This window comes from Schistocerca piceifrons, chromosome X (genome assembly GCF_021461385.2).
Source record: "Schistocerca piceifrons isolate TAMUIC-IGC-003096 chromosome X, iqSchPice1.1, whole genome shotgun sequence".
In the NCBI taxonomy this organism is placed as follows: domain Eukaryota; kingdom Metazoa; phylum Arthropoda; class Insecta; order Orthoptera; family Acrididae; genus Schistocerca; species Schistocerca piceifrons.
The window spans coordinates 87258108-87275892 of NC_060149.1; the positions used below are offsets into that span (position 1 = coordinate 87258108).

The 17785-nt window shown below is 38.1% G+C and overlaps 2 protein-coding genes across 4 annotated transcripts in view; one reads left to right on the forward strand and one right to left on the reverse strand.

Annotated features, from left to right (window-relative positions):
* Positions 1-865: 865 nt before the first annotated feature.
* On the reverse strand, positions 866-1360 carry LOC124722187 (ankyrin repeat domain-containing protein 7-like). Its single transcript, XM_047247386.1, has one exon. It carries the CDS (start codon positions 1358-1360, stop codon positions 866-868), a length of 495 nt encoding a protein of 164 aa, XP_047103342.1.
* A 71-nt stretch (positions 1361-1431) lies between these two features.
* The window catches only part of LOC124722992 (malonyl-CoA decarboxylase, mitochondrial-like), a 100464-nt gene continuing 84110 nt past the window's right edge, over positions 1432-17785 (forward strand). Inside the window, exons 1-2 of one of the 3 annotated variants that reach the window (XM_047248162.1) lie at positions 1432-1578; positions 1824-2091. In XM_047248162.1, the coding sequence (XP_047104118.1) occupies positions 1843-2091 (249 nt within the window). In that variant the 5' untranslated portion in view covers positions 1432-1578; positions 1824-1842. The other 2 variants (XM_047248163.1, XM_047248161.1) reach the window with 2 other exon arrangements.

Genomic DNA, 17785 nt, shown 5'->3' on the forward strand with positions numbered 1-17785 from the left:
AGAAATGAACTTATACCTCCATATAATGGAAGACTCTCACTAAAGTACAGGTTATTTGATTTTTAGATTTCGGCATACATTTTAAAATTACATAGAGAGTATAGATAATCTGTTGCAGACAGTGAATGTTGCTAACTGTACAGTCAGAACTGCATCACACTCACAGCTGAGCCACACATTCAAACTGATGTACTATGCATTTTTTTCTCTACTGTCAAACAGTTAATTACTCTGGTGTACCTCTGTTCATGTACAAGGGATTTATCTGCATGAGGAACATGTAATCAGTGTTGTACATAAGCAGCTTTTTCTGGACTTTCCCTGGTGAGCATCCTAATTAGATCATAGGTGAGTGAGAGAAACTACAGAGAACCTAACTCATGTTATTTATTTATTTATTTCTTATCATCCTAATGATCACATTTGTGATATAGGATTTGTCAGTTATTGTTAGTTACGATTTGAATTGTAGTGAAAATTTATCTATAACAGTACAGCATTTTGTTTTTGCACTATCCTGTTTGGTATCATTTGTAGTTCTACTCTGTCATATGTATGCATCATCTGACTGAGTAACTGGTAACAAATAGAGGGAACATTAAGAGTGCAGCAAAATATTCAATAACATGCAGAATGTGCCGACAGAAATTTATATGGTATAGTATAGATTACACATAAGATTATCAATACATTTAGAACTGTTGAAACATTACAGTTTTAACTCATGCAGTAGAGGTTCTGTACTATGCAGCGTTTTTTGTGTTTGGTAGATGTACACTGTTGTCATTCTATGGTAAAACAATGTTACTTCCAAAATGCTAATCACAAAAAAAGTAAAAGGTGTATTTAGTTTTAAAATCGCGCTTCATACCTTCAACAAAGGAACTTTTCCATCACTGTCTCGAATGTTAACGTTTGCTTTGTTATTTACGAGAAAGTACACAACATTTGCATGACCTCTTGCTGCAGCCAAATGCAATGCTGTTCTGTTTGAACGGTCACGGATGTCAATGTCTGTTTTTTTAACTGCTGCTTTGACTTTCTCCAGGTTTCCTTGCCATGTTACCTTATGCAATTTTGTAAGGCTTTTGTCCTTTCCGTTTATATCTACACTATATCCGCATGCATGCTCTATTGTTGTTGACGCTTCTTCTGTGGGTCTGGAAACCGGTAGTTTGGCGTATTGGTCACCGGTACTGAAGCCGATATTAGAAGGTGCGTAATCTTTTCTTTCATCTTTTTTGCCTTTAACAAACTTCAACACTTTCTTCATCATACGGTCAAACTTGTCAAGTTCGGAGATGCGCAGGTAACATACTACACTGCCCACAAAGAAAATCAATACTCCCCTAAACCTCATCTCACAAATACGACCACCGTAAGTGTTCCTGCTTTTGTATTGGTGCAAAAAGATAGCTTGGTGCATGACAGCATTGTCAGAAACAATTACTTTTAAAATAACTGCAAAGAAATGTATTGTTTCTTTCCGTGACAGTTTCGTTTGTTTACAAACAAAGCCATGTGACTCCTGGCTCGAAGCGTAGATTATTAAGCACTTATCTTGTATAATCTGATATTGTAAGTTCCATTCCACCTCCACCTCAATTATGTAGTGATACTATACTGTACATTCAAACTTGTGTGTATTATCAGATCCTCATATAAAAGTATCAAACTTTTCCGCTTACGATACGTGACATGAATTGCGCAAAGAAACTTATTTTAAGCAGAAAGGTTATGTTACTATTTGAAATACGTGCACCTAAACTTGAGTACGAAATAACTGGTGCCTGTTTCAGACCACATTTTCGGTATTTCCACAGAGAGAACAGATTAAATCGAATGGCGGATGGTGAAGATGGAAATACCGTGAAATATAGTGCTCTGCGAGCTATGAGAATCACTAGTGGGGCAACGGATGATACGAAACGTAGAAATATCGAAGACAGTGACGACCCGGATTCATTTTTTTCTATTACAGAAGGTTTATCGAAACTACCGAGCACAGAAGAGGACGAATATCGTGTGAAAGCGTTGCTTAATGAAATTTTAACTTTGCGTAACACCAATATCAGTAGCTGGATTATTGAGGTAAATAAAGTTTTTCTAATGCGTCTACTGTTTTTTTGCTCTCATCACCATTATAGTTTTAATGTTCATAGTGCAGTAGTGGAGAATACATCTGTGTGTGTGAATGTAACATAAGGAACTGTCATCATATAAATTGTAATTTACAGTGTAGGTGAGATTGTAAATGTATACTGACGTATCCATTATCTCTCAAAACAGTGATCAAAGGATGACAAAATAAATAAACACAATGAAAATTAATAACTCAAATTGCATACACATGGAATATATTACTATATTTTACGAGGATAGAATAGGTGGCCGCCTGTATCCTTTCTAAAGGTATTAGCCAGGCATTTGGCTGAAATGATATAGAAAAACCACAACTTAGTATAGCCCCCCCCCCCCCCAAATGTGAGGTCAGTTTATTAACAGTTGCACCATCTCATTCGATTGGTAGCAATTCTATAATGTTCTTTTGACCACACACAATTTGCACCAGATAAATTCTCGTAAAGGCATTACATTGCGATCTTTTGTTGCAATATGACAATAGTGGAGTAGTCGTCCCCTTTGGTTTTCAACCCGTTCACAGAGTCCTCTAAGGAATCTATTAGTGAAATATGTACCAGGGTCTTCCCTGATATTCACAACAGATTGGTACTAGATGTAGTACTCACTTGGTGCAGTAAGAATACTCAGTTTTTAATTTAAAAAAAAAAGAAGTTCTTTACAGTGAGCCCAACTACTACTGTCAATTATTATTATTGTAGCTGTTTACAGCAGTTTGAAAGCAGTGTCCACATTTAGTGCCTTTTGATCCACAGAAATGAATCCCTTTGCTAAGAACTGTGCATACTCAGGAATCTTATGTCACCACAAAACATCATCTGTAACAGACTGATGTTAGAACTGTAAGAGAATAATATGCTGATGACATTCTTTTTGCCAGTATGTGCTTGTGTTCATTATATGTCAGTTGACACCCAGTAACCACATGTTAAAACTAAATTATGTAATCTGCAGATAGGTTTATCATGGATTGACTGATTTTTGTTTGGTCCCATTTGATTACATTATATACAAAATGTATACTTGCAATATAGGACAAGTCAACGTAATTCCATATTATAAAATATTTAGCCTACATCTTACAATACAAAACCTGAAAGTGGCAGTAACGGCAGTAACATTGCATACATTTTCCTCTTGATTAATATGTAGGTCTTAAAATTTTGTATACGTTGTTTAACTACAGAGCAGGCATACAAAAACATATTATGCATACAGTATATTCAACTGATTATAGTACATACATACAGATATTAACATTATTCATTCTTTACAACCAAGTAGGGTAGAACAGTGGGTAGCACACTGGACTCGCAATTGAGAGGACAGTGATTCAAACCCATGTCTAACCATCCTGATTTAGGTTTTCCATGATATCCCTAAATCATGTAAGGCAAGTGCTGGGATGGTTCCTTCGAAAGGGTACAGCCACTTTCCTTTACCATCCTTCCTTAATCCGTGCTTTTGCTCCGTTGCTAATGACCTCATTGCCAACAGGATGTTAAACACTAATCTCCTCCTCAATTCCTTACATGTATACTGCACTGTCAAATTCTCCTTCCATATATTTCATCTATATGTAATACAACAGACTTGTTTTCTCTGTAGGGTTGAACAGCATGTTGTTTGCTTTCTTTATGTTCAGTCTTGGTTTATTACAGAATGTCGAACTGTCAACATCCTTGAGGTTTTAATTTCTCTCCCTGTTAGGAGTTGACTCCGATGTTGTTGTTATCATCAAAGAGAACTTTGTACCCATGCATTATACTGTTTGGAATGCCATTACTATATATTAAGAATAGTATTACACTCAGTACATTACTTGGAGGCGTATGTTGTCTGACAATTGTTTCATACTGAATATTTATCATCAGCAGATGTGAACTATGTCTACTTTTGTATCCTATTTTCTAAGTAAGACTCGAATCACTTAGTTACTATTACTCTTACACCTAGTGCTTCTAGTTTGTGTAGTAGTATTTTATGGGCAGCAGTGTGAAAAGTGTTGGACAAATCTAAGAATATGTCTGTAACACGGTCATCCATATCAAGAGCTTCAAATACCATTTTAGCGATCTCTGTGATGGCCAATATTGCATTTCTCCCACTTTAGAAACCAAACTGTACTTTATTAAGACAGTTGTATTTATTCATGTAACTTGTTAGTCTGTCTTTAAAGATTTATTCAATTAATTTTTGGAACATTGACAGTAGTGGAACTGGTATGTAGTTTTCTGTACTCTCCGCGTTACATTTCTTTAGTAAGGGCGCAACTCGTGCATGGTTTTGGCACCCTGGAAAATACCAGAACTAAAGGACTCATTTAGTATGTTTGTTAATGACATGTGTATGCTGTTTATGCATGCCATCAGAACAGACTGGAACCTTATCAGATAAACCAGTGACGTCATACTAGTCCCCAACACGAGATGACGACCAGTAACCTTAAACATTAACAGGGTATGAAAATGTAAACATCAAGTTCAGAATTGCGTAAATTATTTATAATAAAAGCTAACAGGTGTATTGTAGGAAGTAGGGGTTGTAGTGGAAACAAACTGAAGTTTAACACACCAATCACAAAATCACATTGATAGTATAAATTACAAAACATAGTGACAACATAAAAACAATAGTTTCCGGAAAAAAAAGATGGACAGCAAAAGCAAAGAAAATATAACTGATATTGAAAACATTGTTCTAGCAATATACACCAACTCAAAAGATCAGTACCAAAACAAAAAGCTAAATCAAACTGCACTAAGCAAAGCAAAGAAAAAAATAAATAAATAAATAAATAAAAATAAAAAATAAAAAAATAAAGAAAGAGAAAGCCATGACTGATACACATAGTGAATAATTGCGAAAACCAACAAAAGCTGGTATCAACAATGTCAGTTGAGCTGTAGCGCTCAATTTGATATACCGATACCAATACAAAAATCCTAAACAGAGTTACATTAAAAAAAGCCAGAAGACATGAGAGACGGTAATATTTTTAGGAGGAAAGGAGGCAACTCACCGGCTCTGTGTGTGTGTGTGTGTGTGTGTGTGTGTGTGTGTGTGTGGGTACCAACAACTAATGCACAAACAAAAAATTCATAAAAAGTAACACTGACACTTATTTCGATATACAAAAAAAGTACAATTATGCATTGAACATCCATACCACAATAAAGAAATAACAGCATTAAAATCATAAAAAGTCAACTGACACATAAATCTAACAGTCTAGTGATAACAAAAACAGTATATCATAAACACAATCTCTCAAATATAAAGTATAGCTTTTTCAAACTGGGAGTGTCTCTGGATGCAACACCATACATAGTCCAACCGACTATATATTGGCCCATCTGTGAGATGCAGCAACTTCAGTCAGTTTCATACCTTGTCCATGAATGTACCACTTCATGTACATGGCTAGTCAACTGAACAACTGTAGGACTTGATCGTGCTCAACATGTTGTCCTGCATTGTAATATGCAGGGACCTACTCATGAACTTCACTGTCACATGAATTCTAGCAAAAAACAAAATGTAAAATTGAAATGATAAACGACATACCGTAGTAATAATTCCAAACTCAGAAATGAATCTAATAACTCACATTTGTCAACTTCAAAGTAACTCATTAACAAATTCTCACAAACTCTCTATAATAGTAATAGTAATAATAATAATAATAATAATAATAATAAATCCCGTGGAGGCCCGGGAAAAGAATAGGCCTCCGGTATGTTCTGCCAGTCGTAAAACCACTAATATGCTTAACCCCCCCTTTTAGTGTGATTAGTTGGTTCAGGGCAGAACTAATGAAGCCTCGGACAATCGCTGTCATGGTCGGGAACGACGCTTGAACCCTATGCCCGTCCACAATGGTAACGACACTGCTAGCCACACAGAAAATGATTTAAATCCAAATAGAGGTGTTTTGCAGGATATGCTTCCTGCATCCACTCTAGAAGGAAAACAAAGACAGAGAATGAGATGGTCAGTTGAAGTTCACAAACACCTCATGTTCTGTTACTACCAAGCAACAAACTTAGGAACAAACACAACTGGATACAGATCACAAGTATACACAAAATTTATTACCAGATACCCAGAATTAAAATTTTTAACAGAACAATGACTAGCTGATCAGATCCGTGTAATAATCAAAAATAACAGGATACCCCAGTCAGAATTAGAAAACATCAAACAACAAGTACAACAAATACTGTAACAAAATAATGTGCTATCAGAAGAAGAAGAAAATACAGTAATGGACTCAAACATCCCAGAGCAAACAAACAAAGAACAACACGCATCAATTAAACAATCAGAGAAAAATGAAATCTTAAGACAGCCACCAGAACAAGCACAAATAGAACACGAAGTGACACACATGTTAGATATAGAAGAAAAATTTCAGCTGACATATATAGAATACAAAGACACAAATACAGACATTAGACCATTCTTGCATAGACCACCAAATAACCCACAAGTCGAAACAACAATGACAACTATCAACACAATCATACACAACAAAATAAATGAAAATACAACTATGGAAGAGCTTCAACTACTGGTTTATATAGGAGCACTCACTACACTAAATATACACACTAGGCAGAGATCAGAACCAACTAACACACAGAAGAAACCCGCAAAACCAGCATGCCAACACAGGCTACAGATCAGAATAGAAAAACTGAGAAAAGACATCGGACAGCTAACACAATTTATAAGAAATGAAATATCAGACAAAAAACGAAAAAGGTTAGGTAAAATCTCACGACAAGAAGTGATAGAGCAAATAGATGAAAAGAAGCAAAAATTACAAGCATTGGCCAAACGACTTAGAAGATACAAAAAAAGTGAAAATAGAAGGAAACAAAACCAAACATTCAACATAAACCAAAAGAGATTTTACCAGACAATAGATAACACACACATTAAAATAGACAGCCCACCAAACATAACAGACATGGAACACTTCTGGAGCAACATATGGTCAAACCCGGTACAACATAACAGGCATGCACGGTGGATACAAGCAGAAACAGACACATACAAGATGATACCACAAATGCCCAAAGTGATAATTTTGCAACATGAAGTCACCCGAGCAATTAATTCTACGCACAATTGGAAAGCCCCTGGAAAAGATAAAATAGCAAATTTCTGGCTAAAGAAGTTCACCTCAACACATTCACATCTAACTAAATTATTTAACAGTTACATTGCAGACCCATACACATCCCCTGATACACTTACACATGGAATAACTTATCTGAAACCTAAAGATCAAGCAGACACAGCAAACCCAGCTAAATATTGCCCCATAACATGCCTACCAACAATATACAAAATATTAACTTCAGTCATTACACAGAAATTAATGACACATACAACACAGAACAAAATTATAAATGAAGAACAAAAAGGCTGTTGCAAAAGAGCACGAGGATGTAAAGAGCAACTGATAATAGATGCAGAGGCGACATATTAAGCTAAAACTAAACAAAGGTCACTACACTACGCATACATTGATTACTGAAAAGCTTTTGATAGTGTACCCCCACTCATGGTTACTACAAATATTGGAAATATACAAAGTAGATCCTAAACTGATACAGTTCCTAAACATAGTACTGAAAAACTGGAAAACCACACTTAATATCCAAACAAATTCAAATAATATCACATCACAGCCAATACAGATTAAGCATGGAATATACCAAGGAGACTCATTAAGTCCTTTCTGGTTCTGCCTTGCTCTGAACCCACTATCCAACATGCTAAGTAATACAAATTATGGATACAATATTACTGGAACATACCAACACAAAATCACACATTTGCTATACATGGATGATCTAAAACTACTGGCAGCAACAAATCAACAACTCAACCAATTACTAAATATAACAGAAGTATTCAGCAATGATATAAATATGGCTTTTGGAACAGACAAATGTAAGAAAAATAGCATAGTCAAGGGAAAACACACTAAACAAGAAGATTACATATTGGATAACCACAACGACTACACATAAGCGATGGAAAAAACAGATGCCTATAAATATCTAGGATACAGACAAAAAATAGGAATAGATAATACAAATATTAAAGAAGAACTAAAAGAAAAATATAGACAAAGACTAACAAAAATACTGAAAACAGAATTGACAGCAAGAAACAAGACAAAAGCTATAAATACTTATGCTATACCAATATTGACCTACTCATTTGGAGTAGTGAAATGGAGTAACACAGACCTAGAAGCACTCAATACACTTACACGATCACAATGCCACAAATATAGAATACATCACATACATTCAGCAACTGAAAGATTCACATTAAGCAGAAAGGAAGGAGGAAGGGGATTTATCGACATAAAAAACCTACGTTATGGACAGGTAGACAATTTAAGAAAATTCTTTATAGAACGAGCAGAAACTAGCAAAATGCACAAAGCAATCACTCATATAAATACATCGGCTACACGACTGCAATTTCATAACCACTTCTACAACCCTTTAGATCACATAACATCCACAGATACGAAGAAAGTAAATTGGAAAAAGAAAACACCACATGGCAAGCACCCGCATCATCTAACACAGCCACACATCGATCAAGACACATCCAACACATGGCTAAGAAAAGGAAATATATACAGTAAGACGGAAGGATTCATGATTGCAATACAGGATCAAACAATAAACACCAGATATTACAGCAAGCATATTATTAAAGATCCCAGTACCACAACAGATAAATGCAGACTTTGCAAACAACAAATAGAAACAGTAGATCACATCACAAGCGGATGTACAATACTAGCAAATACAGAATACCCCAGAAGACGTGACAATGTAGCAAAAATAATACATCAACATCTTGCCATACAACATAAACTAATAAAACAGCACGTTCCCACATACAAGTATGCACCACAAAATGTACTGGAGAATGATGAATACAAATTATACTGGAACAGAACCATTATAACAGATAAAACAACACCACATAACAAACCTGACATCATACTCACCAATAAAAAGAAGAAATTAACACAACTAATCGAAATATCCATACCCAATACAACAAATATACAGAAGAAAACAGGAGAAAAAATTGAAAAATACATCCATCTGGCTGAGGAAGTCAAAGACATGTGGCATCAGGATAAAGTTGACATCATACCAATTATACTATCAACTACAGGAGTCATACCACACAATATCCACCAGTACATAAACGCAATACAGCTACATCCAAACGTATATATACAACTACAGAAATCTATAATTATTGATACATGTTCAATTACCCGAAAGTTCCTAAATGCAATGTAACGTATTTCGTACAGTTAAAAGGAAGTCACGCTTGATCAAGGTCCGCGTCACTTTCCATTTTTAACCAGACATAACGTCTGAGACGGGAAAGAAAAATAATAATAATAATAATAATAATAATAATAATAATAATAATAATAATAATAATTAATTATCATCATCATCATCATCATTACAAAAGCACTCAGTGAGTCCAATTTTACTAACAACACTCACAAACAATTTGGAAACACAAACATTCCACATAAGAGTGCGCCACCACATAGCCAAACATGCCTTCTTCAAATGTGATGTATTTCAAAGATGCCATGCCACCATGACCCATACAAAACAACACGACACAGTTACATCATGGTTCAAAACAGATGAGAGGTATTGAATGCTCGGGTTGACCCACCTCATCTTCCTGCCCTGTTGTCTTCTAATCCTGTGCTACTTTCTAAATGTTTTATATTATTCTTATGATGTATCTGACATATTCTACAGGGTTGTACTGAATGGTCGAAGGATGAATAAATAAATAAATGCATGCTGATGTAATTTTGTAATTTCTTTATTGTCTTCCAGATTTCACACACTCTTGTGGGAAAGAAACATCATCATTGAGCTTGCTATATAATTCATTGTGGATACCACATGTTTTATGAAGAATTTTCTTGCAACTTTTCTGCCACGAGAGAAATAATCATTTATAAAATGTGCCAATTTGTGAGGATTTTTTATTTTTCTACTGCCATTTACTTATTTTTTTATTCATCCAAGATCATTTCTCAATGATGTAGGATTTTTCAAAGTAATATAATGCCAATCAATGGACTAAAACATAACACACAGCCATCTTTCTTTTGTATGTTGTTATACTTGTATCTGCCTCTTCCAGTTTAATGTTTTATGACATCCCATACCACACTGTTTTTATGTATTATTTTGTCATTGAATGACTTTTTGCAGTACCCTCCTGTGTATCTCTTTGTACCTGTGAAAGTAATTTAGGGACAGTGGATTAGTGTAATGGTTTTGTAAAGATCTGAGAGAAATTTAAGTGCCCTGGAGGGCTTACTAATACCCACAGTCATCTATTTTCTTTAGCTGCTAGTACTGAAGTGGCTTCTTTTGGAAATGATCTCCTTAAAAAGTAATCAGAACTATATTCAGAACTTGCCAGTACCATATAAAAACGATGCATTTTAGGTTTCAAGAAAGTCCTTTTGTAGGCTTGAAGTTTAGCAGGCTTTACCAAGTCTTTATTTAACTTTACTGTCTGATAGTAAAGAAATGAGAGGTCTAGATCTTTTGCAAGTACTTGGCAATTTTCTCTGTCATTGTCTGTACATACGTGGTCCAAGATTGATGTGGAAGGTTTTGATGTCTTAGTAGCAGTATTCATTTGGAACATGTCAGAAGTGTTCAGTATGTTCAGGAACTTATTAATAATTCCACTCTCAACACTGGTGTGTGTATTCATTTCTCCACATATTGTTATGTTATTTTTGGGCCCTGGGACTTTTTCCAGGGTTTCAGTTAATCTTCTGAAGAAAATGTGCACACTATAACTATTAGCCCACCAATATTAGTAAGCACATGGTGTGTTCAGCTAGAATTGGGATTGCCATATGTGACTGGCTGCAGCAGACGACACCAGGTGTATGGCAACCCACCAGCTGCGGATGTATGTACCAGTGGTGACAGTGGTGAGGCGACCAGCCTGGCCACACTGCTCCTTCTCCTCAAAATGATGGTGGAGCCATCAAACTACTCATGGGCTCATCCAGAGTGGTGGGCCGAGTGGGACATCAGTGAGGTGTCTGTGGCTGTCAGGAGGTGAGGTTCATTGACAGCAACTACTAGCTATACCATAATGCTGACAGGCTCAGACGAAGGGAAGAGGGAGATGCCCTGGCAGGTGAAGGTGGGGCACTGGATAGTGGGCACACCATAGGTACCAAAAAAATTATGGGTCCATGATGCAAATGCGTCAGGAAAACAAGCTGTTGGAGGTGGCAGTGCCAGTAGTACATAAAGAAGAATTGGATTGGAAACTGGCACAGAAATTGGCACTGAAGTGAGAGTGGAAATCCTGTCTACTGATGAGACACAGAAAAGGAAACGTGCAACAAGTGCAACAATTAGGCACAAAAACTGAAAACTGAAGACTCGTCCAGAAGTAGGCGTCAGACTGGGTAAGGGGCCATGCCACTGGCAGGGAGCAAATCCGTGCTGGCGGCAGAATGGAGAGCCATGTTGGAGGCAGAATGAAGAGCCGTGTCAGTAGACGGACGGAGAGCGGTGCCGGTGGGTGAATGGAGAGCCATGACGGCAGGTGAATGGAGAGCCATGCTAGTGGCAGACACAAATTGTGCCAGCAGCTGAAGCAAAGCTGTAGAAATCATCTGCCAGAGTGGTATTAAAATCCTAAATAAAATAGCAACGACTGGCCAAAGAGGTTTTCAGCTGCCACTGATTGCTATAAGAATGTACCACAGTTCACTCTTACTCGCTGTTGTGGGCTATGGGTTGAGTGGTTGGGCTCATAGAGCCAGAAAGGTAAGAACAGCACAGGCTCCATGGTGAGTACAGAGAAGTGTACCCCTTCACCTGACAGGGGCATATAGAACAACACTGACTGAGGTGCTGCTGGTGATATTAGGCTTGCTACCTCTAGACCTAGCAGTAAGAAAGAGAGGTGCATGATACTGCCTCAAAAAGCTCCAGCAGAGGAGATACTGGGCACAAGAGCCATATTAAATAAGTAAATAAAAGCTTGCATGGCAAGAAATCTGGGACAGGGCAGAAACAGGCAAGAGAACCTACCAGTTCCTTTCTAATATAAAAGAAAGAACAAGAATGATGTACTTTCTTCCTACCAACGGAGCTATACACTACCTGTTGGGACTTGGACCATATCCCAGTTACTTACTAAAATACAACAGTGCATCACAGACACTTGTAAATGTGGAGCAATCGGCAACCCGGATCACATCATCTGGGAATGTGCAATTAGACAAGATGTTACAGACCAAGCCAGGAATGCATTTGAAAATGCAACAGCCTACAATATAATAAGGAATGAGGACTGTGGCATAAGCTGAACTCGCTGATAGCTAAAATATGAGCTTATGAACTGCAAGCCTAAGTGGCTGAGAGATAACCAAGAAGAATCCATACATCATGATAACAAGATATGCCACGGCAGAACATCCACCTACAACAATCTCTTGGAAGCAGTGAGGAGATGAGCAATGGGGAGGGTCAGGAATGATTTCCTGAGACCCTGACAGCCATCTCCCATTCTACACCTTGGGTGGCACAGCAGTGCAGCCCAGCTCCTGTGAATCCTGAGTTGCACCACAGTGTGCCAGGGGCTAACAATCTAGACAGATGAGAAATCCAACTTCTTTCTGATACCAAGTACCGTAATGTAGTGTAGTGTTGTATAATGGTTTAGCCCAGAATTATAAATTACATAATCTGTGGTCGCCAATGCTGCATAATGTAATAGACCAGTGTCTCTCTTCTGGATTCTGGGTGAACAGTTTTTATGGTATTCTATGTAGATTTTTCTTTTAATCAGCATTATGCTTAGTTATTACCAACATATTTGAAATTGCATTAAAATATTATTTACTATATTCATGCCAATTCATCTGCTACATTCAGTCTGTTCTTTTATATAGTTAACAGACTAAAAGAAAATAGCAAATAAGTAAATAAGAGCAGCTTGATGCTGGTGGAAGAAAAACCAAGCTGGTGACTGTGAGGCACGCTGGAAGCAGAGCAGTTCCAAATGCGAGAAATGTGAGCCTACAGTCCTGGTGCAAAACCAGCAGTAGGATTGTGCATTAAGACATGGGAAATGGTGACAGGAAGTGCAGCGTGGAACGTGGTGCTATCTGTGCAGCCAGAGGCAGTCTGGCTGATCGGACATTGGCAAAATGCTTGCGGCTGATGGGAAAATCCAGGGCAGCAATGTCTGGGTTAGGACATGGCAGCAGTCAAGCTCTGAGGTAACAACACCAGACAAGTGCCCTGAATGGGCATGTGGTGGAATGGACGGTGAGGCATCCTCAGAAGGTAGGCAGGCCACAGATGCAGGCTTTCAGCCAAAAGCACGTGCAACATTGGCCACAGCTGGTGGAGGGCAGCCATTAGGCAGGATAGCAGTGGTGAATGAGACAAGTTGTGTTGGGTCATATTCGACAGAAGCTTTATCAACTGGTTCACGGCGGCAGGGTTGGGCCATCTCATCACCAACTTTTGCCATTATGTAGTACAAGAACACCATGTAATATAGTTGGCTCCTGGGGTACAATGAAAGAATCACATTTATTGGTAAACATACAAATGAACAGTTCACAGTTCTGGTGTGAAATGTAAAGTAATAGCCACTTTGGGTAGAATGATAAAATCTCTCAACTTTAGTCTGGCTTGAGGTCCTTGGTCAGCATTTGGTCGATGTCCTAGATGGTGTCCAGCTTTGTTGATGTGTGGTGGATGGGATGTTGGCAAATTGCTGGCAACCGATGGGTGACCAGTGTCCAGTTGGGCTCGGGGTGCAACCTAGCTGTTGGGAAGTTGGCAGAGTGCTGGCAGCTGATGGGAGACAAGTTCTCAAACCAACGGCAGCTGCTGGGATGGACAGATGCCAATGGGCTCAGGCAGGTGATGACATCCTAGGTGATGTCTGGCTGGTGTGTAGGTTGTTGTCTAGTTGGTGTCCAAGGCTGCACTGGGTTGATGTCCAATTGGAATCCTGGGCTGCGCTAGAACTGCTGCAGGTGAACTCTGCTGATAAATAGGCTGCAGGCTGCAGCCAGCATTGGGCCCAGAGCATGAGAGAATGCTGTTGGGTAGTGGTCTGCCAGTTATTTAGAACGCAGCCACAGTTCACAACACATGAGGGGCTCTTGTATAGTATGATGAAGTACGAGGCATGCATATTGTTATCTGTTGCTTTGAAGGATGAATTGTTGAGGCAAGCATGTGACGTCATATTAGCAAGTCTTGGGGCCTGAATAAAAATTGTTAGTTGAATAGCTGAGCAATATTGGTGGAGGGCAAGGAGGCAGGATATCAATCAGTATGTGACAAATTGTATGCCAAGCACACAATGTGACAATCTCAGTCACCAGTGAGTACTGTTTCAAAGGTTCCTGGAGGCATGCAAGCCATTCTAAATGATGGGCATGGACATTTTAGGTCTGGTCAACCTAACACCGGTGGGTAACCACTACGTGTTAACCTCAATAGATCACTTTTCACACTATGTTGCAAATGTTACAATCCCGAATCAACAAGCGAGTATGGTGGCAAATGCCACAGTACATAACTGATTACTAGAGTTTGGCATTTCTGACAATATTTACAGATCAGGTCATAAACATTATGTCAGAGTTGCTTAAGCAGCTACGCCATCTATTGCAGATCCAATAGCTCAGAACTAGCCACTCCCAGCGAAACGGAAGAATGGAGTGTGTCCATCATACTGTCAGTAAGATGTTAATTTATTATGTGAACAGCCATCATACTGACTGATATGTTTATATACCTTAGGTTATAGCTGTGTGTAATTCTAAAGTGCGTACCATAAAGACCAGAGTTGCTTCCACCATATGAGATGGTATATGCTAGAAAGGATCATACTGCGCTAGGAACCCGAGTAGATAACTGGGAAATCTTCTGGTGTGGCCTTGCCAGCCGAGCTCCACTGAGCGGTAAGAATGGATTTGTCACCTCGTAAACCATCACGGAAGTACGTGCCAAATTGGGATGTGTAAGAACGCAATGTTGCACTGATACACTAGGATTTAACATAGGTCCTGTAACTCATGTGGGTATCAGTCCCTGTTGCTCCTCTGTCAGAGATAAGTGAATCATATCCATGGGAGGCAACACGGAAGGCCACCATGTGCAGTCTATATGTCCAGACTTAAACGTGCTATTTTCCAAGCCATTTTACAAAAAAAAGAGATAGAATGTTAGTAAAGAATTACCACCTGTCTCATTATTGCCAGAATTTTCAAAACTTTTTGAGAAGATCACAGTTAGTACAAGAAAACACTGTATACCAGACACTTTGGATTTCAAAAAGATCGGTGAGCTGAACAGGTTATATTTACTTTGACAGGTGATATACTAGAATCAATAATTCAAAAATTGTTACTGCTGAGAATATTGTGTGACTTGGCTAAGACTTTTGAGTGTGTGAACTGTGATATCATCATGCGAAATTTAAAATATTATGGAATGGTACACACAGCAAGTTCATGGTTTTTATCTACAGAACAAAAAGCAGAGAGTATCATTTCCATGTTAATCTCACAGCAATTGGTTATTAAAGCAGCCCTGAAGAGTAGTAGGGCTCATATAATACTAGGAACAGAAAGTTTGCTAACACCTGACTTTGATAGCAGTGTGATTTCTGGGGTAAATCTAAGTGAGTGTGGAAAGGATAGGCTAATAGGAAATTGAGGTGGTGTATTTGTACTAATAGAGAAGAAACTCAAATCCACCAAAACAGAAATTGAAACTACATGCAAAGTTGCATGAACAACTCTCTGTATCAGTAGAGGTAGTAGACAACATTAACTTATAATTGGTTCCTAGGACATGACATCCTGTGAAATAACACTAAATGCTTTCCCTGAAAACAGAAACTCACTCATAATGGAAATAATTAGATTTAATGGCAACAAATACGCTGGTCCTCTTTGAAAATATCCTGATTGAAAATGGTTTCAGTAACCATGACCCATTAGTAACAGCAATGATTATTAATGTACAAATGGAAACTAAACAAGCAGAAAGATTCACATATTTAGTAATCTAGATAAGGAGGCAATTGTGTCATACATCAAAGAGGAAGTCAATCCATTTACCTCTATGGTAGAACTTGTAAAGGAAATGTGCTCCAAGTTCAAAAGAATAGTTGACCAAGCACTGGATAGACATGCGCGAATTAGAACTGTGCAGGATGGAAGGTATCCTCCACGGAATACAGTCAGTGTACAAAAAGTTCCAAAGGAACAGTGACTACTGCATATTAGGTGTAAAACAGAACATAAGCCTATAGAGAGAGATACTGAATGAACTGCATTGGGCTCTCAAAAGGGCAATGAGTGAAGCCTTCAGTGACTACCATAACAAAATCTTACGAAAAGATCTCTCACAAAACCCCAAGAAATTCTGGTCATGTATAAAAGATTTTGGTGGCACCAAGATTAGTGTTCAGAAACTAATGGATGACACAGAATCTGAAATTGAGGGTAACAAACCAAAAACAGAAATATAAATCTGCATCTGCATGACTACTCTGGAGTTCACAATTAAGTGCCAGGCAGAGGGTTCACCGAACCACCTTCAAGCTATTTCTCTACTGTTCCACTCTCAAAATGCGCATGAGAAAAATGGGCACTTTCTATGGGAGCTCTGATTTCTTTTACTTTATTATGTTAACCCTTTCATGATGTATATAGTTGGGTGTTAACAAAATATTTTTGCATTTGGAGGAGAAAGTTGGTGATTGAAATTTGAGTATAGTTTCATACTCACGTGGATCACATCGCACTTTTCATTATTTAGTCAGTTGCCACTACACTGGACTTGCATTCGGGAGGACAACGGTTCGATCCCACATTCGGCCATCCTGATTTAGGTTTTCCGTGATTTCCCTAATCCAGGCAAGTGCCGGGATGGTTCCTTTGAAAGGGCACGGCCAACTTCCTTCCCTAATCCGATCGATGCGACCAATGACCGCGCTGTTCCCCGTCAGTTGCCACTTTTTTGAACCATACAGATATCTTGTGTGAATCATTTTGCAATTGGTTGTGATCATGAGTTAACAAGAGAATAAGTGGCAGTATCAGCTGCAAACAATGTAAGAGTACTACTCTGATTGTTTCCTAAATTGTTCATATACATTAGGATCAACAGAGGGCCTATAACATTTCCTTGGGGAACACCAGATATCGCTTATGTTTTACACAGTGAATTGCCATCAGTTACCATAAACTGTGCCAATCCAGTCACACAATTGAGATGTTGCACCTTTGGAGTGCAATTTGAATAGAAGCCACTTGTAAGGAACTGTATCAAAAGCCATCTAGAAATATGAAGTCATTTTGAGATCTCCTATCAATAGCTCTCATTACTTCATGTGGATAAAGACCTAATTGTGTTTCATAAGAATGATATTTTCCATATCCATAGTGACTATGTGTCAATAGGTCATTTTCTTTGAGGTAATCCATAATGCTGAACTCAGTTTTTAACACTCCTTTACAAAGGAAAAT